This window comes from Pseudophryne corroboree, chromosome 8 (genome assembly GCF_028390025.1).
Source record: "Pseudophryne corroboree isolate aPseCor3 chromosome 8, aPseCor3.hap2, whole genome shotgun sequence".
NCBI lineage: Eukaryota > Metazoa > Chordata > Amphibia > Anura > Myobatrachidae > Pseudophryne > Pseudophryne corroboree.
In genome coordinates this window covers 458,421,310-458,446,066 of record NC_086451.1, presented here as the reverse complement: position 1 = coordinate 458,446,066, position 24,757 = coordinate 458,421,310, and the positions used below count along the sequence as shown (strand labels likewise).

The window sequence follows — 24,757 nt, the reverse complement described above, 5'->3', positions numbered from 1 at the left end:
CAGTTTGGCCTCGCGCCTGCGCATTACAATCCGTACACATGCGCAGTCATTTGATAATCGGCCGCTGTGCAGTTTCGCACAATAGCGATCAGGTCTGAATCAGGCTCTTTGTACACTGCGGTTGCGTGGAGGTAGAGATCAGCGAAACTGCGGTGAGGATTCAAGTAAGTCAAATTTTGTGGCGTAAAGGTCAAAGTCCAAGCAGAGCAATCACCGCTGCACCATTCTGCGACTTGGTATCCCACACTGCGGGACTGACTCAGAGTGAGCACTAGGGCCAGGTTACTTGGCGGATCTTGCTCAGAAAGCGAATGGGTGTAAATACGCCTGCACACATTTTGTATGCATCAAACCTTATGGACTGGTAGAATATAGTCAGCGTTCTGTAAGGTTGTGTTTGCACAAATGCGGCACCTGCAGACCAGCAGTATCAAATATAAATGCCTTTTGCAACTGCTACAGGGTATCTGCAAGTATGCACTGATGACGATGAAGTGTAGTAACGTAGGCGCATATGGAGGGTCGTTCTGAGTTCATCTCTCGCTAGCTAGTTTTAGCAGCCGTGCAAACGCTATGCCGCCACCCACTGGGAGTGTATTTTAGCTTAGTAGAAGTGCGAACGGTTGTATCGCAGAGCGGCTACAAAAATTTTTTGTGTAGTTTCAGAGTAGCTTCAGACCTACTCAGCGCTTGCGATCACTTCAGACTATTCAGTCCCGGATTTGACGTCACAAACCCGCCCAGTGTTTTTCCTGGCACGCCTGCGTTTTTCTACATACTCCCTGAAAACGGTCAGTTGCCACCCAGAAACGCCCTCTTCATGTCAATCACTCTGCGGCCAGCAGTGCGACTGAAATGCATCGCTAGACCCTGTGCAAAACTGAATCGTTCACTGTGCCCGTACGTCGCGCGTTCGCATTGCACCGCATGCGCAGAACTGCCGATTTTTAGCCTGATCGCTGCGCTGCGAACAAATTCAGCTAGCGATCAACTCGGAATGACCCCCATGATTCTGATGCAGAGCAGGTATTAGAGGTGGTCTTCAGTTTGCCGAATGTCAGGATCCCGGCGCACAGTATACCGGCGCCGGAATCCCGACACCCGACATATATTCTCCCTCGTGGGAGTCCACGACCCCCCTGGAGGGAGAATAAAATAGCGTGGCGCGCGTAGCGCGCCACTGTGCCAGTAGCGTGGCAAGTGCAGCGAGCCCGCTAGGGGCTCCTTTGCGCTCGCCACGGTGTCGGTATGCCGGCGGTCGGGCTCCCAGCGCCGGTATGCTGGTCGCCGGGTGCCCGGCCGCCGGCATACCATACTACACCCGGTATTAGCTGGTAAATTTTGTCCTGGGCAAGAACAGAACGCTGGCCCTTGAGCAGCAGCCCATCCTTAAAACGTTTGTTTAGGTGTAGAACACAAAGGCGGATTTATAAAATGTCAAAGGGCATGGGTGCATGTATCTATAATTGGTACAGGATTTGCAGTGCATAAGGGCCCCTAATGCTGCACATATAAACTATACTTATCTCTCAGCTGCCGCCATTATAATCACCCAGAAAATGGCTGAGGTGCCATTTTCCTGAAGATCTGCACATGTGCATTAGAGAAGTCACCATGAAAGGAAGACGTGTCATGAGATGTATGTGGCTCTGGATTATGCTGTATATGCCTGGAAATATTCATTGCCAGTTATTTATATAGCGCACACATATTCTGCCATTCACATCAGTACCTGCCTCAGTGGAGCTTACAGTTTATTTTCAATACACACAAGGGTTAATTTTAGTTGGGAGCCAATTAAACTACCAGTATATGTTTGTATTGTGTGAGGAAACCCACGCAGGTATGGGGAGAATATACAAACTCCACACAGTTAGGGCTATGGTGGGAATTGAACCCATGACATCAGTGCTGTGAGGCAGTAATGCTAACCATTACACCATCCGTGCTGAATATGTTGTAGTGTTGCACAAATTTAATCTGATTTTCCTTTTGCCCGTAATCAGCCACCGTCTGTAAGTCTGTATAGCGATAAGTAGATGTGGAATGACAACGGTCCATTGATTCCTCTGTGTGGTGCGTTAGTACTGGGAAGACTTAAAGCCAAATTCCACTTGCAGAAACTTGCACTTTGCGGCCAAACCCGTGAGGAGGTGAAAGTTCTGCAGTTGTGCACATTCTCCGCACTCACCTTTACCTGTCAGATCTCTGCTGAGCGGACACACAGTTACTGACACATTATTACGCAGCTGGAAATACATGTTTTGTTTATCCAGACCTGACAAAGGCGAAGCTGGCTGGTCCTTTTACTCCAGGCTACAAAAGGTTGGGAATCCGGAGTACAATGACGAGGGCAGGATCTGGCCCCACCCCGGGGAGCAGGGAGCTGTGAGGAAAGTTTATCACACGCACACACAGCGACTTCTGGAACACATCTTACCTGAGCGTCGCCTGAGCCGCAGGAAGCAGTGTGTCACTATAGAGTAATGGGCTACTTGCAGGTATTTTGTTTTATCATTCTTTTCTCTTACTGCCTGTGAGGACCTGCTGCATAGTCTCATAATGATTCACTGAAAGCTGCTGGAGCTGCACTCTCGCTGGCGTAGACTGTATTCTCTATGTGATATACCATAACTGCAAAGCTTTGGTTCCAGTCTGCAAGGACATTTATTTATAACATTCTACCACAGACGTCGGTAAACCTGTGGCTCTCGGACTGTTGTGGAACTACAAGTCTGAGCATGGAACACCAACCAGACCACGGATTGTAGTCACACTACAGCAATAGAGCCAGAGGTTACATAATACATAATATTGGCGTTTCCCGAACAACATACTTAGGGATGTACGCCCTCAACATGACACGACCTGAACACGATACCGTTGTATGGTACAGAAAGCCAGTTACATACAGACCCTCCAACATGACCCCTTCCATCACACAATGCTCACCTCCTGGCTACACTTCTCTCTTAATTTATGATTGCTGTCACCTGTGTTGAACTAGAAGATAATTGATGAGAAAGGTGTTTCACTTAGGTGACGGCAATCATAAATTATATGGGAAGTCCAGGAAGGAGCATATTGTACCTAATGGAAGGGGTCATGTTGGAGGGTCTCTGTTGTACCTGATGGAAGGGTCATGTTGGAAGGTCTCTGTTTACCTGATGGAAGGGGTCATGTTGGAGGGTCTTTATTGTACCTGATGGAAGGGTCATGTTGGAGGGTCTCTATTGTACCTAATGGAAGGGGTCATGTTGGAGGGTCTCTGTTGTACCTGATGGAAGGGGTCATGTTGGAGGGTCTCTGTTGTGCCTGATGGAAGGGGTCATGTTGGAGGGTCTCTGTTGTGCCTGATGGAAGGGGTCATGTTGGAGGGTCTCTGTTGTGCCTGATGGAAGGGGTCATGTTGGAGGGTCTCTGTTGTGCCTGATGGAAGGGGTCATGTTGGAGGGTCTCTGTTGTGCCTGATGGAAGGGTCATGTTGGAAGGTCTCTGTTGTGCCTGATGGAAGGGGTCATGTTGGAGGGTCTCTGTTGTGCCTGATGGAAGGGGTCATGTTGGAGGGTCTCTGTTGTACCTGATGGAAGGGGTCATGTTGGAAGGTCTCTGTTGTGCCTGATGGAAGGGGTCATGTTGGAGGGTCTCTGTTGTGCCTGATGGAAGGGGTCATGTTGGAGGGTCTCTGTTGTGCCTGATGGAAGGGGTCATGTTGGAGGGTCTCTGTTGTGCCTGATGGAAGGGTCATGTTGGAAGGTCTCTGTTGTGCCTGATGGAAGGGGTCATGTTGGAGGGTCTCTGTTGTGCCTGATGGTAGGGGTCATGTTGGAGGGTCTCTGTTGTGCCTGATGGAAGGGGTCATGTTGGAGGGTCTCTGTTGTGCCTGATGGAAGGGGTCATGTTGGAGGGTCTCTGTTGTGCCTGATGGAAGGGGTCATGTTGGAGGGTCTCTGTTGTGCCTGATGGAAGGGTCATGTTGGAAGGTCTCTGTTGTGCCTGATGGAAGGGGTCATGTTGGAGGGTCTCTGTTGTGCCTGATGGAAGGGGTCATGTTGGAGGGTCTCTGTTGTACCTGATGGAAGGGGTCATGTTGGAAGGTCTCTGTTGTGCCTGATGGAAGGGGTCATGTTGGAGGGTCTCTGTTGTGCCTGATGGAAGGGGTCATGTTGGAGGGTCTCTGTTGTGCCTGATGGAAAGGGTCATGTTGGAGGGTCTCTGTTGTGCCTGATGGAAGGGTCATGTTGGAAGGTCTCTGTTGTGCCTGATGGAAGGGGTCATGTTGGAGGGTCTCTGTTGTGCCTGATGGTAGGGGTCATGTTGGAGGGTCTCTGTTGTACCTGATGGAAGGGGTCATGTTGGAAGGTCTCTGTTGTGCCTGATGGAAGGGGTCATGTTGGAGGGTCTCTGTTGTGCCTGATGGAAGGGGTCATGTTGGAGGGTCTCTGTTGTGCCTGATGGAAGGGTCATGTTGGAGGGTCTCTGTTGTGCCTGATGGAAGGGTCATGTTGGAACTTGGAAGGTCTCTGTTTACCTGATGGAAGGGGTCATGTTGGAGGGTCTCTGTTGTACCTGATGGAAGGGTCATGTTGGAGGGTCTCTGTTGTACCTGATGGAAGGGGTCATGTTGGACGGTCTCTGTTGTACCTGATGGAAGGGTCATGTTGGAGGGTCTCTGTTGTACCTGATGGAAGGGGTCATGTTGGAGGGTCTCTGTTGTACCTGATGGAAGGGTCATGTTGGAGGGTCTCTGTTGTACCTGATGGAAGGGTCATGTTGGATGGTCTCAGTTGTACCTGATGGAAGGGTCATGTTGGAGGGTCTCTGTTGTACCTGATGGAAGGGGTCATGTTGGAGGGTCTCCGTAAACAACATTAATTGTGATCTAATCTTTGGTTTGTTACTGTAATCCTGACTCTGCTGCCTTATATTTATGGCACTGGTTATACAGCGCTGCGGGATAGGTTTATGTTATAACGCAGGGGATCTCAACTCCAGTCCTCAAGTACCACCAACAGGCCATGTTTTGTGGATGTCTTTAATCATTTACAGATAAGATTAACTAATAACAATAATAATAATAATAATAATAATAATTTGATTTTATGGATGAATCATGGAACGCTGTAACTTCTTTCTGTAATTGACAAACCGTTGGGAGACAGTTAATATAATAAATAATACTGTTTTAACGTATATTTTAGTTTGTAATAGTATATTGACTATGCACCGTATCTATCGTCAATTCATAATATATTCACATTTGGGGGGGGAAACGTAATGGCAATTTGTCAAAATTGACGGTTTTTGCCAGTTTTTGCTGTGGGATTGAAAGCAGCAATTTTTTTTTTTTTTTTTTTTTTTTAAATGCCACAATCGGCCCGGTCTTTAAAAATAAAAAAAATAATCTCAAGGTCCAATCCCACAGCCGTAATGGCAAAAAATGTGCGATTTGGATAATAGCTTTTCACTTAGTTTCCCCCGTTGTGTTTGTGCAATATATAACTGATACCTTAAAGTTTAGCAAAACTTTTCAGTATTTTTTTAATATTGGATATTATCATTACAATACATGTATGATAAAATGTAAATAGAGATTCATGTAACCTACATTAAATTATGCTGGAAGAGAAACGCATCATAAAGGAATTACTGGGCGGGGGGAGTTATATCAAGCCTCAGAGAGATAAAGGGCGTGATGTACTAATGGGAAAATGCGGTAAAACCCCTGTTTTCGGGGATTTTACCGCATTTTCATATGTACTAAGACCCGGCCGCCGAGATTTTCGCCGCCAAGGGTATCGCCATCTTTTGATGGTGATACCCTATAGAAGCCTATGGGCTTCTTTCGCACCCGCCGCCGAATGCCGCACCCGCTGACCCCCCCTCACCTGTGTCCAGGTGCCACTCCTGGATCCCCAGGTCCTTCTCCCCCGTAGCACAGCAGGGGGGAGAAGGAGGAGCCCGGGGACTCCCAGCAAACGTCTTCTCCCGGGGCTGGGAGGTGACGGACCCCACAAAGACCCCCTCCGTACACCTTCTGACAGGTATCGCAGGAGGGGTCTCTGTCACCGCATCGTGATGTTAATCGCATATGATAGTACATATGCGATTACCATCACTGCAGTGGGCGGTGAGGGGCAGCGATGTATTTTAATACATCTCGCCCATAGAGTGGAGCTTCTAACGGTCACTTATCTAGCGCAGTCTTTTAAATGACAGAATATGATTGGCTGCTTTGGGCAACTTCTCTACTTTATCACTCTCCAAGGCTTGATACAACTCCCTCCAGGTTTGTCTTGTTGACCACAGTTGAACAAGTGCTAAATAAGGGGCTACAGCACCTATTATGGACTCTGCGGGGAGCTTTCCGTGCTTGTGGGTTACATATAGGGGGACATGTACCAAGCAGTGATAAAAGTGGAGAAGTGAGCCAGTGGAGAAGTTGCCCATGGCAACCAATCAGCATTGACGTAACATTTATAATTTGCATACTATAAAAGTATACAGAGCAGCTGATTGGTTGCCATGGGCAGCTTCTCCACTGGCTCACTTCTCCACTTTTATCACTGCTTACTACATGTCCCCCATAGTCACGACAGCTCCAAGCAAACCGACTTTAACATTTCTCCTCCTTCACCCCTGAGCGTTTGCTGAGGTTCTAAGTGGAAATATCGGGTTTAATTGCAGGTGTTGGCCTTTGAAATATGATATATTAGTGTTACAACAATAAAGTGTAAATGTAGCCTTTTCCTTTCCTTTCTTTGTTACTTTGCCGTTTGGGCAGAAACATTGTGGGGCTCATCTTTCAATGCGACAACAAGGTTGATAAAAGAAAAAAAAAACATTTGTATTGCTGAATTTTATAAATAAATGTGGTCGAGGCCGCCGGGGCGATAGTCAGCTGCCGCAGTGATACAGGCCCAGTGCTGATACAGCTGACTTACCACCGGGATCCGGTCTCTAGGTCGACAGTAACTAGGTCGACACTACCTAGGTTGACCAATATTGGTCGAAAGTAACTAGGTCGACAGGGTTTCTAGGTCGACATGTACTAGGTCGACAGGTCAAAAGGTCAACATGAGTTTTTCACGATTTTTTTCTTTTTTTGAACCTTTTCATACTTAACAATCCAGGTATACTACGATTGGAACGGTAATCTGGCAAGCGAAGCAGTAGCGGAGCGAGGCACCTTGCCCGAAGCTCGCGAGCCATGCGAGGGGACACGGTCCACTAATTGGGGTTCCCGGTCACTCTACGAAGAAAACGACACCAAAAAAACATAAAAAACTCATGTCGACATGTCGACCTGTCGACCTAGACCATGTCGACCTAAAGACCCTGTCGACCTAGTTACTGTCGACCAATAGTGGTCAACCTAGACACTGTCGACCTAGTTACTATCTACGTTCCATACCACACGCCTTACCACCATGGCTGCCAAGAGAAATCCTGGGCCCCAGTACAACAACTTCCTGGGCCCCCCTGCACCTCCCTGGAGGGGGTGTGACCACATAATGCTGGGGGCATCGTCACACCTCTTTGGGGGCGTGTCTAGCACATGAGAAGCACTCACTCACAGGAGCATGGTATGCCTTCCAGCCAGGGCAGTCGAGAGCCTGGCCGGGCCCAGGTACTTTTCAGCGGGCATGGCCTAATCACAGGAGGCGTGGCCATGCACCCTTAGAAAAAAATACAGAAAAAACAATAGTATTTTAAGCACTTCCCTGGCCACACTACAAGCCAGCACAATGGGCCCCTCCATCAAACCTGGGCCCAGGTAATTTGTACCCTCTCCTCCCCTCTCTTGGCACCACTGCTTACCACGTCTAGTCTCATGGAATGTATGCATGTGTGACTGGGCTTAGCTGGCTCACATGTGCAAAGTGGAACGTAAAGTCCAGTTTGGCTATTTGTTCCAGTAATTAGTAAAAAAATAAAAGAACAGTATAAAATAAGAATTTACTCACCGGTAAATCTATTTCTCGTAGTCCGTAGTGGATGCTGGGGACTCCGTAAGGACCATGGGGAATAGCGGCTCCGCAGGAGACTGGGCACAGCTAAGAAAGATTTAGGACTACCTGGTGTGCACTGGCCCCTCCCCCTATGACCCTCCTCCAAGCCTCAGTTAGGTACTGTGCCCGGAAGAGCCGACACAATAAGGAAGGATTTTGAATCCCGGGTAAGACTCATACCAGCCACACCAATCACACCGCATAACTCGTGATATTATACCCAGTTAACAGTATGAACATAACAGAGCCTCTCAACAGATGGCTCAACAATAACCCTTTTAGGTAACAATAACTATATACAAGTATTGCAGACAATCCGCACTTGGGATGGGCGCCCAGCATCCACTACGGACTACGAGAAATAGATTTACCGGTGAGTAAAATCTTATTTTCTCTGACGTCCTAGTGGATGCTGGGGACTCCGTAAGGACCATGGGGATTATACCAAAGCTCCCAAACGGGCGGGAGAGTGCGGATGACTCTGCAGCACCGAATGAGAGAATTCAAGGTCCTCCTCAGCCAGGGTATCAAATTTGTAGAATTTTGCAAACGTGTTTGCCCCTGACCAAGTAGCAGCTCGGCAAAGTTGTAAAGCCGAGACCCCTCGGGCAGCCGCCCAAGAAGAGCCCACCTTCCTCGTGGAATGGGCTTTTACCGATTTAGGCTGCGGCAGGCCAGCCGCAGAATGCGCAAGCTGAATTGTGCTACAAATCCAGCGAGCAATAGACTGCTTCGAAGCAGGAGCACCCAGCTTGTTGGGTGCATACAGGATAAATAGCGAGTCAGTCTTTCTGACTCCAGCCGTCCTGGAAACATAAATTTTCAAGGCCCTGACTACGTCCAGTAACTTGGAGTCCTCCAAGTCCCTAGTAGCCGCAGGCACCACGATAGGTTGGTTCAAGTGAAAAGCTGATACCACCTTAGGAAGAAACTGGGGACGAGTCCTCAATTCTGCCCTATCCATATGGAAAATCAAATAGGGGCTTTTACATGATAAAGTCGCCAATTCCGACACACGCCTAGCCGAAGCCAAGGCCAAAAGCATGACCACTTTCCACGTGAGATATTTTAAATCCACGGTTTTAAGTGGCTCAAACCAATGTGACTTTAGGAAACCCAACACCACGTTGAGGTCCCACGGTGCCACTGGAGGCACAAAAGGAGGCTGAATATGGAGCACTCCCTTGACAAATGTCTGAACTTCAGGTAGTGAAGCCAGTTCTTTTTGGAAGAAAATCGACAGAGCCGAAATCTGGACCTTAATGGAACCCAGTTTTAGGTCCATAGTCACCCCTGACTGTAGGAAGTGCAGAAATCGACCCAGCTGAAATTCCTCCGTTGGGGCCTTGCTGGCCTCACACCACGCAACATATTTTCGCCATATGCGGTGATAATGGTTTGCGGTTACTTCTTTCCTAGCCTTAATCAGCGTAGGAATGACTTCCTCCGGAATGCCCTTTTCCTTCAGGATCCGGTGTTCAACCGCCATGCCGTCAAACGCAGCCGCTGTAAGTCTTGGAACAGACAGGGCCCCTGCAGCAGCAGGTCTTGTCTGAGCGGTAGAGGCCATGGGTCCTCTGAGATCATTTCTTGAAGTTCCGGGTACCAAGCTCTTCTTGGCCAATCCGGAACAATGAGTATAGTTCTTACTCCTCTTCTCCGTATTATCCTCAGTACCTTGAGTATGAGAGGAAGAGGAGGGAACACATAAACCGACCGGTACACCCACGGTGTCACTAGAGCGTCCACAGCTATCGCCTGCGGGTCTCTTGACCTGGCGCAATACTTTTATAGCTTTTTGTTTAGGCGGGACGCCATCATGTCCACCTGTGGCCTTTCCCAACGGTTTACAATCATTTGGAAGACTTCTGGATGAAGCCCCACTCTCCCGGGTGGAGGTCGTGCCTGCTGAGGAAGTCTGCTTCCCAGTTGTCCACTCCCGGAATGAACACTGCTGACAGTGCTAACACGTGATTTTCCGCCCATCGGAGAATCCTTGTGGCTTCTGCCATCGCCGTCCTGCTTCTTGTGCCGCCCTGTCGGTTTACATGGGCGACTGCCGTGATGTTGTCTGACTGGATCAGAACCGGCTGGTTTTGAAGCAGGGGCTTTGCCTGACTTAGGGCATTGTAAATGGCCCTTAGTTCCAGAACATTTATGTGTAGGGAAGTCTCCTGACTTGACCAAAGTCCTTGGAAGTTTCTTCCCCGTGTGACTGCCCCCCAGCCTCGAAGGCTGGCATCCGTGGTCACCAGGACCCAGTCCTGTATGCCGAATCTGCGGCCCTCTTTGAGATGAGCACTCTGCAGCCACCACAGCAGAGACACCCTGGTCCTTGGAGACAGGGTTATCAACCGATGCATTTGAAGATGCGATCCGGACCACTGATCCAACAGGTCCCACTGAAAAGTTCTGGCATGGAACCTGCCGAATGGAATTGCTTCGTAGGAAGCTACCATTTTTCCCAGGACTCGCGTGCAGTGATGCACCGACACCTGTTTTGGTTTCAGGAGGCCTCTGACTAGAGATGACAGCTCCTTGGCTTTCTCCTCTGGGAGAAACACTTTTTTCTGGACTGTGTCCAGAATCATCCCCAGGAACAGTAGATGTGTCGCAGGAACCAGCTGTGACTTTGGAATATTCAGAATCCAACCGTGCTGGTGTAGCACCTCCTGAGATAGCGCTACGCCGACCAACAACTGCTCTCTGGACCTCGCCTTTATCAGGAGATCGTCCAAGTATGGGATAATTAAAACTCCCTTTTTTCGAAGGAGTATCATCATTTCGGCCATTACCTTGGTAAATACCCTCGGTGCCGTGGACAGGCCGAACGGCAACGTCTGGAATTGGTAATGACAATCCTGTACCACAAATCTGAGGTACTCCTGGTGAGGATGGTAAATGGGGACATGCAGGTAAGCATCCTTGATGTCCAGAGATACCATGTAATCCCCCTCTTCCAGGCTTGCAATAACCGCCCTGAGCGATTCCATCTTGAACTTGAATTTTTTTTTATATATGTGTTCAAGGATTTTAAATTTAAAATGGGTCTCACCGAACCGTCCGGTTTCGGTACCACAAACATTGTGGAATAGTAACCCCGTCCTTGTTGAAGTAGGGGCACCTTGATTATCACCTGCTGGGAATACAGCTTGTGAATTGCCTCTATCACAGCCTCCCTGTCTGAGGGAGTCGTTGGCAAGGCAGATTTGAGGAAACGGCGGGGGGGGGAAATGTCTCGAATTCCAGCCTGTACCCCTGAGATACCACTTGAAGGATCCAGGGATTTACTTGTGAGCGAGCCCACTGATTGCTGAAGTTTTTGAGACGGGCCTCCACCGTACCTGGCTCCGCCTGTTGAGCCCCAGCGTCATGCGGCGGACTTAGCAGAAGAAGCGGGGGAGGACTTTTGTTCCTGGGAACTGGCTGTATGCTGCAGCTTTTTACTCCTACCTCTGCCTCTGGGCAGAAAGGACGCGCCTCTACCCCGCTTGTTCTTTTGGGGACGAAAGGACTGTACCTGATAATACGGTGCTTTCTTTGGTTATGAGGGGACATGTGGTAAAAATGCTGACTTCCCAGCTGTTGCTGTGGAAACTAGGTCCGAAAGACCATCCCCGAACAACTCCTCACCCTTATAAGGCAAAACTTCCATGTGCCTTTTAGAATCTGCATCCCCTGTCCACTGCCGAGTCCATAAACCTCTCCTGGCAAAAATGGACAGTGCACTTATTTTTGATGCCAGCCGGCAAATATCCCTCTGTGCATCTCTCATGTATAAGAAAGCGTCTTTAATATGCTCTATGTTTAGCAATATAGTGTCCCTGTCTAGGGTGTCAATGTTTTCTGACAGGGAATCTGACCACGCAGCTGCAGCACTGCACATCCATGCTGAAGCAATAGCTGGTCTCAGTATAATACCAGTGTGCGTATAAATAGCCTTCAGGAGATGCTCCTGCTTTCTATCAGCAGGTTCCTTTAGGGCGGCCGTATCCGGAGACGGTAGTGCCACCTTTTTTGATAAGCGTGTAAGCGCTTTATCCACCCTAGGGGGTGTTTCCCAGCGTGACCTATCCTCTGGCGGGAAAGGGTACGCCATTAGTAACTTTTTAGAAATTACCAATTTTTTATCGGGGAAGCCCACGCTACTTCACACACTTCATTTCATTCTTCAGAAGGGGGAAAAACTACTGGTAGTTTTTTCTCCCCAAACATAATACCCTTTTTTGTGGTACCTGGGGTCACATCAGAAATGTGTAAAACATTTTTCATTTCCTCAATCATATAACGAGTGGCCCTATTGGACATTACATTAGTCTCTTCGTCGTCGACACTGGTATCAGTATCCGTGTCGACATCTGTGTCTGCCATCTGAGGTAGCGGGCGTTTTAGAGCCCCTGATGGCCTTTGAGACGTCTGGCCAGGCACGGGCTGAGAAGCCGGCTGCCCCGCATTTGGCATGTCGTCAAATTTTTTATGTAAGGAGTCGACACTTTCGCGTAATTCCTTCCACAAGTCCATCCACTCAGGTGTCTGCCCCGCAGGGGGTGACAACACATTTATAGGCACCTGCTCCTCCTCCACATAAGCCTCCTCATCAAACATGTCGACACAGCCGTACCGACACACCGCACACACACAGGGAATGCTCTTACAGACGACAGGACCCCACAAAGCCCTTTGGGGAGACAGAGAGAGAGTATGCCAGCACACACCAGAGCGCTATATAATACAGGGATTAACTAAATTATATCCCCTTATAGCTGCTATATGTATATTGCGCCTAAATTTAGTGCCCCCCCTCTCTTTTTTACCCTTTCTGTAGTGTAGACTGCAGGGGAGAGCCAGGGAGCTTCCTTCCAGTGGAGCTGTGAGGGAGAAATGGCGCCAGTGTGCTGAGGGAGAAAGCTCCGCCCCCTTTTTGTCTGACTTTTCTTCCGCTTTTTAATGGATTCTGGCAGGGGTATTTATCACATATATAGCCTCTGGGGCTATATATTGTGATATATTTGCCAGCCAAGGTGTTTTTATTGCTGCTCAGGGCGCCCCCTCCCCCCCCCCCCAGCGCCCTGCACCCTCAGTGACCGGAGTGTGAAGTGTGTATGAGGAGCAATGGCGCACAGCTGCAGTGCTGTGCACTACCTTGGTGAAGACTGATGTCTTCTGCCGCCGATTTTCCGGACTCTTCTTGCTTCTGGCTCTGTAAGGGGCCGGCGGCGCGGCTCTGGGACCGAACATCAATGGCCGGTTCCATGCGGTCGATCCCTCTGGAGCTAATGGTGTCCAGTAGCCTAAGAAGCCCAAGCTACCACCAGTTAGGTAGGTTCGCTTCTTCTCCCGTTAGTCCCTCGCTGCAGTGAGTCTGTTGCCAGCAGATCTCACTGTAAAATAAAAAACCTAAAATATACTTTCTCTCTAGGAGCTCAGGAGAGCCCCTAGTGTGCATCCAGCTCAGCCGGGCACAGGATTCTAACTGAGGTCTGGAGGAGGGTCATAGTGGGAGGAGCCAGTGCACACCAGGTAGTCCTAAATCTTTCTTAGCTGTGCCCAGTCTCCTGCGGAGCCGCTATTCCCCATGGTCCTTACGGAGTCCCCAGCATCCACTAGGACATCAGATAAAAATCTATATTCAAAAGAGAAAATGCAGGTGCACACTCCAAATACTAAACACTGATAATCAGAATAATCAGAATAAACTCTGCAATACAACATAGAGCAAATCTGAGGTGCTTAGCATAATTGTGGCCAAAATTATGTGCCCAGCAATCACGACCAGGTGACCTCACCTGGTGGGTCCCTAACACTATGGTTCAAGTCCAGGGCACGGGACCTTCCCCCAGGCCATTACAAGCCAACTGCCCCAAGGCACCACACTAGGGAGAGGTTTAAGTGTTACTATAAGTTATATTGCAAAGTTAATTACAATTATTCTTAATGGTGGTGCTTAGTATTTGGAGTGTGCACCTGAATTTTCTCTTTTTTTCTGTGTGGAACTACAAGTCTCAGCATGATACATTTCCCAATGGAACAAAAATCTTGTGGCTGTTCGCTGAGTGAAATGATTGACTAGATACAAGGGACAACAAACAAAACAAGTAATGTGGTCCGATGATAGCTCAATACACTGGTACTTCACTGTCATAGTCTGACGGCCTTTATAGCCAGCCCAACGTGATAGCCATTTATCCTGATCAGGTCTAGATTTGCATCTAGACATTCAGTGGTTCGTAGCTGGTCATTGGAATTGCAGTGTGAACCGACTTTAGTAATTGACTAGAAATAATATGAAGAGAATATCTTAGAAGTTTGGAGATTACAGCTGCTCCTAAAACTGTCTGACGCGAGTCGTAACATAAAAGTAAATTGGCTTGTTAGATTTTGCTGGTGCAGTTCCTAGGGGGTGGGATGACGCGATCCATTAGGAGACCACATGTAGTTTCGTTTTCACTCCCCTGTACAGATATATGCTGTAGTGCACTTGGCTTATAACCAGCCAGATGGGGCCTGTTTTGGGGGTACGGAACACTGGGGCCCAAGGAATATACGGTTAAAATCGCTCACTACCAGCCCATCAGGGTATATCTGATCACCGAATTTGACTATGTCATTTTATACTATATTCTATTAAAAAGCATTTTATTAGGAAGAAAAACATTCTATTTTTATCTAATTGATTGGGAAACACTACATGAAAGTGTATTACCTGTACACAATAAAAGTGATGTATCACTGGGTGTCAACAAAACCTCACCTGGGTTTCGCCCTTAAGCAGGAGAAGAGCTGGTAGGGGCATATATATGGCGATAGAACATTTCCCTGCTTAATATCATCCGCACAAAAGTGATCAACAATAATACTGTATAGTGTCAATTTAATACAGTATATTTAAAGAGACTTCAAGTTGTATAACCTTTACACACAAAAGACGGCACTGTGGGACACTGCACAGATACAAAAGGGAAGTAAAGACAATTCCGTGTAGGAATCAATAGATAAAGAGCCTTCATAGCTGAAACATTGAAACCTATAATCCTGTGCTGCACTGCATCCTTCCTTCCTGTATGTATGTAGCATGGGTGGGATTAGGTGTCTGTGTCACACCTTCATTCATCTGCATTATCGCAGAGAATAGTTTATGTTCTGCTTCATGCTTGGTAACACCTTAGAAAGACTATATTTCCTTTACCTGGCATTTAAAAGAAAGTTATATAGCCATTATCAGCTGCAAACTGCTGTGGATGTTTATGAAACACAGTGCGCTTTGTATACAGGCTTCCTGAATTTTCCCAATGGGGAGCAACTCAGCTTCACACACCCCACTTACTGCCGACACCTGGCGGAGCTTACAGCAAGATTTATAGGTGATCTGGTAGGCTTCTCATGTACCTTGTGTGTATTATCGGGCTTATTTATTAATGGGGATGCGGTCAAGATTCCAGCTGTCGGGATCCCAGCAGTTGGAATGTCGACGCTGCAATCCCGACAGCCATCAGAATGCCGACACCGGAATCACGATCGGGTCAGGAGACTGGTGATGGAATCCCAACAGCCAGCATCCCAATCATAAGTATGGCGGCCGGTTTGGGGTTGGGGGGGGGGGGGGGGGGGTTAGGTTTAGGCACCACCTGGGGGAGTTAGGTTTAGGCTGTGGAGAGGGGGGGGGGGGTAGGGTTAAGCCCCACAGGGGGGGGTAGGCACTGAGGGGGGAGGATTAGGGTTAGGCTGTGGGGGGGGGTAGGTTAAGGCACCAACCCGGGGAGGTTAGCATTAGGCTGCGGAGAGGGAGGGTTAGGTGGTAGGGGAGAGGAAGGAACAGTCCCGCTGCACACTATCAGGATGCCGGCCAGTTCCCCAAATACACTCCTTTGCACCAGTAAAAGTGTACAGAAACAAGGGGTTCAGTATATTAGGTCGACACTCATCAGGACAATAACTCACCATGATAGACCTACAGATTGGTTGAGATAGCTAGAGTTTCATCTCTAAGACTTTTTCTGTTTGGATTTGCTGATGGTCTTTGTCTGTTAATGAAGAACAATCTCATTCTCATACCATATCCCTGTTTTATTTTTCAGTATTACTTCTCGCTCCTCATAATCACTTTTCAAATGCTGGAACTTCCTGGTGCGACAACAGAGATGATATTCCACGTACGTGAGGAGCAAGAAGAAGGGACCTTCGTTGGAAATTTAAGGAATGGTCTAATATCGCCAACAGCACTGAAATTCACCCTCCTGTCCCACAACATCTATTTCCACCTGGATGCCCAAAGCGGGAATTTATATACAACATCAAACAAACTTGACCGAGAATCGATATGCCCATTTCAGACCTTAGACCACTGCTCTATGATGCTAGATGTCTTTATTTCATCACAGGACTATTCAGAGTTTACCAAAGTAAACCTTTTCATTCTGGATATCAATGACAATTCTCCCTATTTTTCAGAGCAGACCTACCATATTTCCATTTCAGAAGATGCAATCATTGGAACCAAATTTCCTATTGACATCTCAGCCAAAGACACAGATATAGAGGACAATGGGGTACTGTCTTATCTCCTGATAAGTCCAGATAACATTTTTACTCTAGATCACCAGTCTGAACTAATTTCATTAGTGGTGCTCAAGCCTTTGGATCGTGAATCACAAAGTGAGTACCGGATGACTTTGCTTGCCGTGGATCGAGGATTACCGCCATTATCTGGCAGCGCTACTCTTGTTGTACAAGTCACTGATGTGAACGATAACTGCCCTGTGTTTCTTTCAAACATAATTACTATAAGTCTTCCCAGGAACACGTCTGTTGGCTCCCCAGTGGTACAGCTTGTAGCCGTGGATGAAGATATTGGTGAGAATAGTGTCATTCAATATTTCTATAGCAACCGAGTTCCAAAATCGACCATGCAACTTTTCAGTTTAGATAGTGCCACTGGGCTGATAACATTGTCTGCGTCTTTATATGAAGAGATAACCCAGTATAAATTTACCGTGCTAGCAATCGGACATGGTTGCCTACCAGTGGTGGCTACCATAACAATAAATCTAGAAAAAATTAGAAAAGAGCCTAAAATGGAATTTCGATTCATCGCATCCCAAAATGAAGGTGGTGTCTCAATCAGGGAAGATGTTCCACCTGGCACTATCATTGCTATCTTAGAGGTTACAGACCCCGATTACAGCATTGTGCGACCTCTTTTCATAAATGGAACCTCACCTTTCTTGCTGAAGCCTTCTGAAGGATCTCCCAACACCTACCTGTTATCGACATCCACAGAATTGGACTTTGAGTTAAAACAGCAGTATGACATTAGCATAATGGGACATTCCAATGTTGATGAATCATTTGTGTATAGGGAAGCTCTCAGGGTAACGATTGAAGATGTAAATGACAATTTCCCGAAATTCTCAAAAGATCTGGTAGAAATTTATGTTGAAGAAAATAATAAGCCTGGAGACGTTTTGCTGAAGCTTTCTGCTTCCGATGAAGACAGTGGGTCTAATGGAAATATAAGTTACTACTTAGTAGATGGGTATCCTGAAGTGTTTTCGGTTGACAGGTCAAGTGGAATTCTCAAAGCAAATGTGCCTTTTGACAGGGAAAAAGAACCCATTTATTCAGTGTGGATTGTAGCAAGAGACAATGGTTTGCCATCAAATAATGATTCTTGCCTAGTTCTTATAAACATCTTAGATCAAAATGACAACATACCAACATTTGCATCTAAGGAGTTTACATTTTATATCCCAGAGAATCTTCTCCAGCGAGGAGAGGTTGGAATCATCAATGTGACCGATGCAGACGTTGGTTTGAATGGCGACTTTTCTGTGTTCCTGATAAATACCACCAAACTATTTTCCGTTGACCAAGATTACATACTAAGATCTGAGGGTCCCTTCGACTATGAAAAAGAATCTATGTATGAACTTTGGGTGGGGGCCAGAGACAAGGGAAGTCCACCCTTGTCCTCCAAAGCCAAAGTTCTTGTCTATATACTGGACGTGAATGACAATGCCCCTTTGATAGTTCTACCAGAGTCCAACTTTTCTTACGTATTAGTGTCACCAGATACTTCAAAGGGTTCGTCTGTCACCAAAGTCCATGCAGTTGATTATGATGCTGGCATGAATGGGGTCATAAGATATAGTGAATTTGGTGAGGGAAGTCCTAACGTTGACCTCTTTATGATTGACACCTACACCGGTAACATCACGTTGAGAGAAAGTACAAGTGGTCATCACTGTGGACTTTATCAACTCTTAGTTAAAGCCAGCGACCAGGGGTATCCCGAGGCCCTTTCTACTATTGTAAGAGTTAATATCCTTCTCAATCACAGCATAAGCAACAGAAGTTACCTGGAATCATTGATCATGAGCAAGACGACCATGACACAGGAGAACCAAGTCATTGTGCTGGGTCCATGCCCGCAGAACCGGCAATCCATGGCCTCTTTCTCATGGCCTCTGACTACCCCATTTACCCTTGCTATAGTGTCGATTTGCGTGGTGTGCTGCATGACAGGTACCTTCCTATTCTTGTGTTTGAGGAGACGAAATTCTAAAAAAGTGAAGAGTCCTGTACAAATTCCTTTACAACTTACTGATGATTACTGTGCAAAAGACTGGGACGAGGTGAAGTACTGTAAATCATCTTCTGAAAGGCCTTTGACACTATAGGGAACCCAGCCAAGATATTGCTGCAGATGCATGCTAGCAATGGTTTATTTCTTTAAGAGATGATTTGTTGTAAAAATCACATTATTCCTAGCCCTATTTAAGGGCCCCTTTTTCAAAAATTTGTTTTCTATAAAGACTTCTATTTAAAGACTTTTCTGAATGTATTTTCATGGCCTTTCTTTTTCATGAACCGGTTGCTACATGTCATTGTGATTGACCTCTATCTATGGTCTCATAGAACAGAGAACCAGTGGTGGATTGAGGGAGGTGGGGGCCATTGCGCCCGATAGTACACCTGTGCCAGGGAATGATGGAACCATTGGCAGACAACTCCATCACTCCTGCAGCGGCCTTCAGGTTCAGTGGCATGGGTCGCACTACTCCGCCAGGAAAAGGGGTGTTTGTTATAAGTGGGCAATGGCCCCTTTGGTTCTATCATGGTCAGATTAAGGACCACATGGGACTGAAGCTGAGAATTATTGAACCATATATGAATCAAAATAACTTGCAACAGTGTCTTTTGGGGGTTTTTTTGGGCAAAGGTATCAAGTATATGTATATGTCTAGTAAGTAGTAACATATTACTACAGTATTTTGGACAATTTTGGAATGAAAGTGATGATTTGACAATGAAAGGAGCACTGTGGTGTAATATATGATGATACCTATATTACACCACTGAGGTAATATGGAAAGATAAAGTCTTGTAATTGTAACTCTTTTTTATTACTACCTAAGTCACATGTATTGTACTAAGAATAAAACTGAGAATGACCAAAGTTGGCACTACCACCAAAGCACCGCTCTGTAGAATGTCTGTAAGTTACCTCCCCTGCCATGTTATACTGTAGCGTATAGTTTTTGCTCTAGTATATTTATATTATGACTTCTGGCAGTATGATCTGACTTTTTTTCAAAACTCAAGATTGGGGTATCCGTGCTTTAGATCGACCTCACTTGGGTCGGAAGGCATTAGGTCAACCACTATTGTTGGACATGCATTAGTTCAACATGGTCAGTAGGTCTGCCTGGTCCGTAGATCGACATGGCAAAGGTTGACACATGAAAAGGTCGACATGAGTTTTCAAAATTATTTCCCATTTCTTAAAGTTTTTCTTACCTTACTATCCATGTGGACTACGATTGGGAATAGTAACTTGCCCGAAGCATGGTGAGCGAAGAGAGCCACGCGAGGGGACACGGTGCACTATTTGGGGTTTCCAGTGCTTTTACGAAGAAAATGACACCAAATAAACTCCAAAAACCTATGTCGACCTTTTCCGTGTCAACCTTGTGACCGTGTCAACCTATTCCAGGAGTCGACCTAGTCACTGTCAACCAATAGTGGTCAACCTAGGTAGGGTCACCCCAATGATCCGCACCCCAACGTTCCTATGCGGCAATGAATGGGCATATACATAACACCTTGTTGCTAATAAAGCTGAAATAATGTATATTTTAATAGAAGAAAGATTAAAGTAGAGAACAGGAAGCTTTAATTTGTTTACTATGACATAAAGCAAAATCTTCAAATTATATGAAGTGCTTTCATATCCAATTATTGCTAATTACAGCACAATAAAAATGACTGAGCCAAACACATTGTGTTCTTGAGTCTTAATGATGGTCAAAGTGCCAGTCGGGCACTACCACCGCCAGCCAAAGGCACTTGGCGTGGGGGGGGGGGACACATACGTTGAAAGCAGTGAATTGTTAATTTGATTGAGGCACCTGTCCAATGAGGAGTGGTTTTTCAGGGCACCCTCCATACTGACAGTGATTATTACTGTTTATTTTTATAGCACCATCACATTAAGCAGTGCGATATAATATGGTGGAACTTGCAGCCTTGGTTCTCTATGACACTAGGGACCCACCCAAAGATGAGGAGAACATAGAAACTTCTCATCAATATGGCCTTGGTTGAAAAGTGATGCTACTGTAACTGCTGTGCTTTATGTGATGCCAATACTTTACCCTGTGTATCCACAGCCTGTAATGGACCAAGACCAGGGCCGGATTAAGCCTTGGGGTGCCCGGGGCCCTTAAAACAGAGGGGTCCCGATGGAAGGTAGGGGATGTTTATTAAATTGTGCATACTTCCCAACATGACCCATTCCAGGAGGGACAAAAATGCTCTCTAACTGGACTTCCCACTTAATATATGATTGGCATCACCTGTGTTGAACTATTTAATTGATAAGGAAGGTTTTTCAACACGGGTGATTGCAATCATAAATTAAGAAGGAAATCCAGGTAGAGAGCATGTTGTACCTCCTGGAATGGGTCATGGTGGGAGGTATGGATTGTGTATATTAAATTTAAACCAATGGTGTATATTAGTTTTAACTAATAGTTTAATAATGTCTGGGTGCTGTTTATAGCTCCACTTAATTAAGAGACAAATATTATATACATTTTTCTTGTAGTGGAACAAAGACAACTTAACCTTAAAATACACTTAGAAAAATAAAATAATTTATCATGTCACATGCAATAATAGCATCAGCCTCTGTACTACTTACACACTGGGACAGGACTCAGGAGGACTCTGTGTGTCTCTCACTCTAGACCCTCAATAGATAACAGGTTACACAGGACTCAGACACCCAGACTGGGAGGAGGAGAAGCTGAGATCCCTGTGTTACTTACAGGTCTCTCCACTGTCCTATCTCTCCTCTGGTCAGAAAGCTCAGTCAGTAGCTCATGAAACATGATATCTACCTGTACTGCATACTGTTCTACTCACATTCTGGCTGCTGGTTCTGCTGCTGCTTAAGAGGTAAAGCTAGTGGTGTCAGTGTGCTCTGGCCGGGGGGCCTCCTGACACAGGGGGGCTCGGGGTACAGTAGGCCCTGCATTTCCCCCTTTAATCTGGCTATGACCAAGACATTGATTTGAGCAACTTGCCGTATTTGTATATCCCTGCTCTGAGTGGCATGCATGGGATCAGTAGTTGGAGGGCATGCTGGTCCTTGTAGTGCCATTTGGGGGATCTTGGGGTGACTCCAGGTGAGTTAGCTCTTAATGTATAAATATATAAATGTATGTGCTATTATAATGTAGCAATACACAAGTGTAGTATGACCCAAAGTGGGTGCTATTATTATGTAGTGATAGGACCACCATGGAAGTGGCTTAATAATATCAGAGCCCTGGCAGTCTCACCATCAGAAAGTGGTGGCTTAGGGGTTACAATACTTGGGATGCCGCTGCCAGGATTGTACCCGCTGGCATGCTGTGCTCTGGGCACTGGCGTATTTATAATGGGTGCAGCATGTCCAGGGCTAGGCCCTAACCGCACAACCTGCACCCTTTTTTTTTCAAAACGGAGTCCTGTGTTGGCAGAAGCAGTGCTGCAGTAATCACTGAGAAAATGGCCACCACGCCATTTTCCCAGAGACCTGTGCATGCACACTAGAATGTGGGACAGCGCTAGGGTCCACTAGTGACTGTAATGCCCAGAGTAGGGGGCCCAGGCAGAGTCTACACACGGGCCTGCTGCTCTCTTGAAGCGGACTTGGCTCTGGATATCGTACCCAACCCTATTCAGCAGTGTAGAGGAACAACATAAATGCAAGACTAGCAGGGAATTTAGCATAATACAGTATATAAGACATCATAGGTAATATGTATAAGTGGCTTCAGAATGGTCAGATTGTCTGCATAGAGGAGTGACTGCACAAAAATGCGGACCTGACTGCCCCAGGGAATGCAGTCTCCTAGGTAACAGGCTGCAGCTGAGTAACATTATAAAAACCAAATATTGCCTAGCGCTTATATGATCAACTATCCTGCTCGTTTTTTCATCTTACATGCAAAAATTATAAAATTGATATTGAAAAATTATCATCAAGCTGCTCCCAAACGGTACTACTGGAATACCAAACTATAATAAAATACAAAAAGATATGTAATATATCAGGAAGCGCTATATTCGAAAGTAATTGTTTATTACTTATTAAATCTAAAAACAATAATAAATGTATTATTGTTTTTAGATTTAATATGGAGTAACATTATAGCACAGGGACCCCACGTTGCGTGTGCCCCTGCTATAGCATCCCTAGCCCAGGTGTCAAAAACTAGTGCTGGTAGTGGCTTTTTGGGTGGACCCCACACTGGTTGTCCCCCTGATGTTGTTGCTAGCAGCCTAATCTGTATTAGTGCAGGTGTCACTTTGGGGGGTAATTAGGGGACGCGCTATTTTACTTTTAGTTATTATTATTGGGAGTGGGGACTTGACTGAGATTCTGCACATGAAAGTCCAACTTTTTTATCAGAATCTTACGAGAGTGAAATGCAAATAGACGCACCTATGACGGTGTGACCAGAGGGTCCCCTTACTCTGAGCTACCAACATGCCCCCAGTGCCTCTGTCTCCCGTGAATAGATGTTGTGCGCATGCCCACGGCATATTCACCGCCGATCTGCGCAGACCAGCGAGTGACAGGAGCCCCCATAAGTAACTGCGTACACATCATTTACAACATATCGGAGATCGATTGGGACGGCGTAATAAGAAAATATGCAGCAAATGAATACACTGGTACATTAGTGATTAATGTTATACAAGCACAAACGCAACTCCGTGCAGCTGATGATGGTAACCAAGGGGCTAATTCAGACCTGATCATAGCCATGCAAAATTTTGCACGGCTACGATCAGCCACCTTAACATGCGGGTGGATGCCCAGCACAGGGCTAGTCCGCCCCGCATGTCTGGCCCTCCAACCCGCTGCATGGGTGCGATAGCAGCGCATGGCGGTGATGCTAGCGCACCCGGTGAGTAAGTCCCTAATGTCACGCAGCCGCCGCGACACGCCTCCCGCACGGCCCAGGCACACCTGCGCTGCCCGGACCGCGCCCCCAAAACAGCGGCCGAACGCCGCCGGCCCGCCCAGCGAAGGCCCCTGCCTGTCAATCAAGCAGAGGCGATCGCTGGGCTGAGATGCCGATCGTATCTCTGGCATGCACATGCGCACTGCAGCTATAAAGTCTGAATTAGCCCCCAAGTGCGGACTCAACGTATCCACCCCGACGCAACCAGCGCACAAGGAGGAGCTCCATTATATTCAGGATGTATCTATGGATTTATGAACATATATTTCTTGCTGTGAAATAACCAAATCACCTAATTATAATGACACCAAATAAATTCACTTTGTGTAGGTTTCCCACGGTTGTAGATTTCATTATTGCACTAATTTTTTATTTTTTTTCTCAATTATCTTTATTGACTGTCTTGGAAAAATGTAACCACAACGCCAGGTAAAACAGGCTGAAGTAACTTTTATTTTCCCAATAGATTACAATTAAACAAGTGATATCGTCAAGTCCTGGATATGTTCACCTTTTGGGTAATGACATAATGATATTTAATTTCCCCTCTGTCCCGCGGATGATGGCTGCTGAATAATATTGAAGCGTCCGGCCGGCATTTTGCAGAGATGGTAATGATAGGAATCTGGATGGTTGCCGTGGTTACGGGGCTTCTGACAAACATTAGAATTTCTGACAAGGTATTACATGCTCCAGCACCTGCAGTCATGTACAGATTACTGCACACGGAGGATAGAGGCTGACTGACCTGGGGATCACCATTTACTGATCTGTTGCAACTTGCTGCTGCTGCAGCTGAAATTATTACACCCCTCACACTATTATTACCTTGGAGTCTATGGAGCCGACATACACAAATCACTTCACTGATTGGGATGCAGTTAATTTGCCGGCTGTCGGGATCCGGCGAACAGGATACCGATGCCGGAATCCCAACAGCCGACAATGCCGACAGACAGAATCCCAGCGAACAGGGGCTATACCCACTCGTGTGTGTCCACAACACCCATAGAGTGGGAATAGAACCTGTGGCAAGCGCACCGAGCCCGCAAGGGGACTCTTTGCGATGGCCCCACTGCCGGCATACAGGCGGCCAGATTACTGCTGTCGGTATACTGACGACTGGCATCCTGGCTGCCGGTAAATCCTACTGGTCCCCGTTTATTTTATGGGTGCTAGGTTGTGATACCCTGAAACTGCAGCCCAAATCAACTGTGGCACTACAGG

At 46.7% G+C, this 24,757-nt stretch overlaps 1 protein-coding gene across 1 annotated transcript; it reads left to right on the top strand.

Annotated features, from left to right (window-relative positions):
* Positions 1–2,333: 2,333 nt before the first annotated feature.
* Positions 2,334–20,277, top strand: LOC134949636 (protocadherin-20-like). The gene is made up of 2 exons (XM_063938355.1): positions 2,334–2,501; positions 16,088–20,277. The coding sequence occupies exons 1-2, from the start codon at positions 2,487–2,489 to the stop codon at positions 18,686–18,688; spliced, it is 2,616 nt and encodes an 871-aa protein (XP_063794425.1). The 5' UTR covers positions 2,334–2,486; the 3' UTR covers positions 18,689–20,277.
* Positions 20,278–24,757: the final 4,480 nt, after the last annotated feature.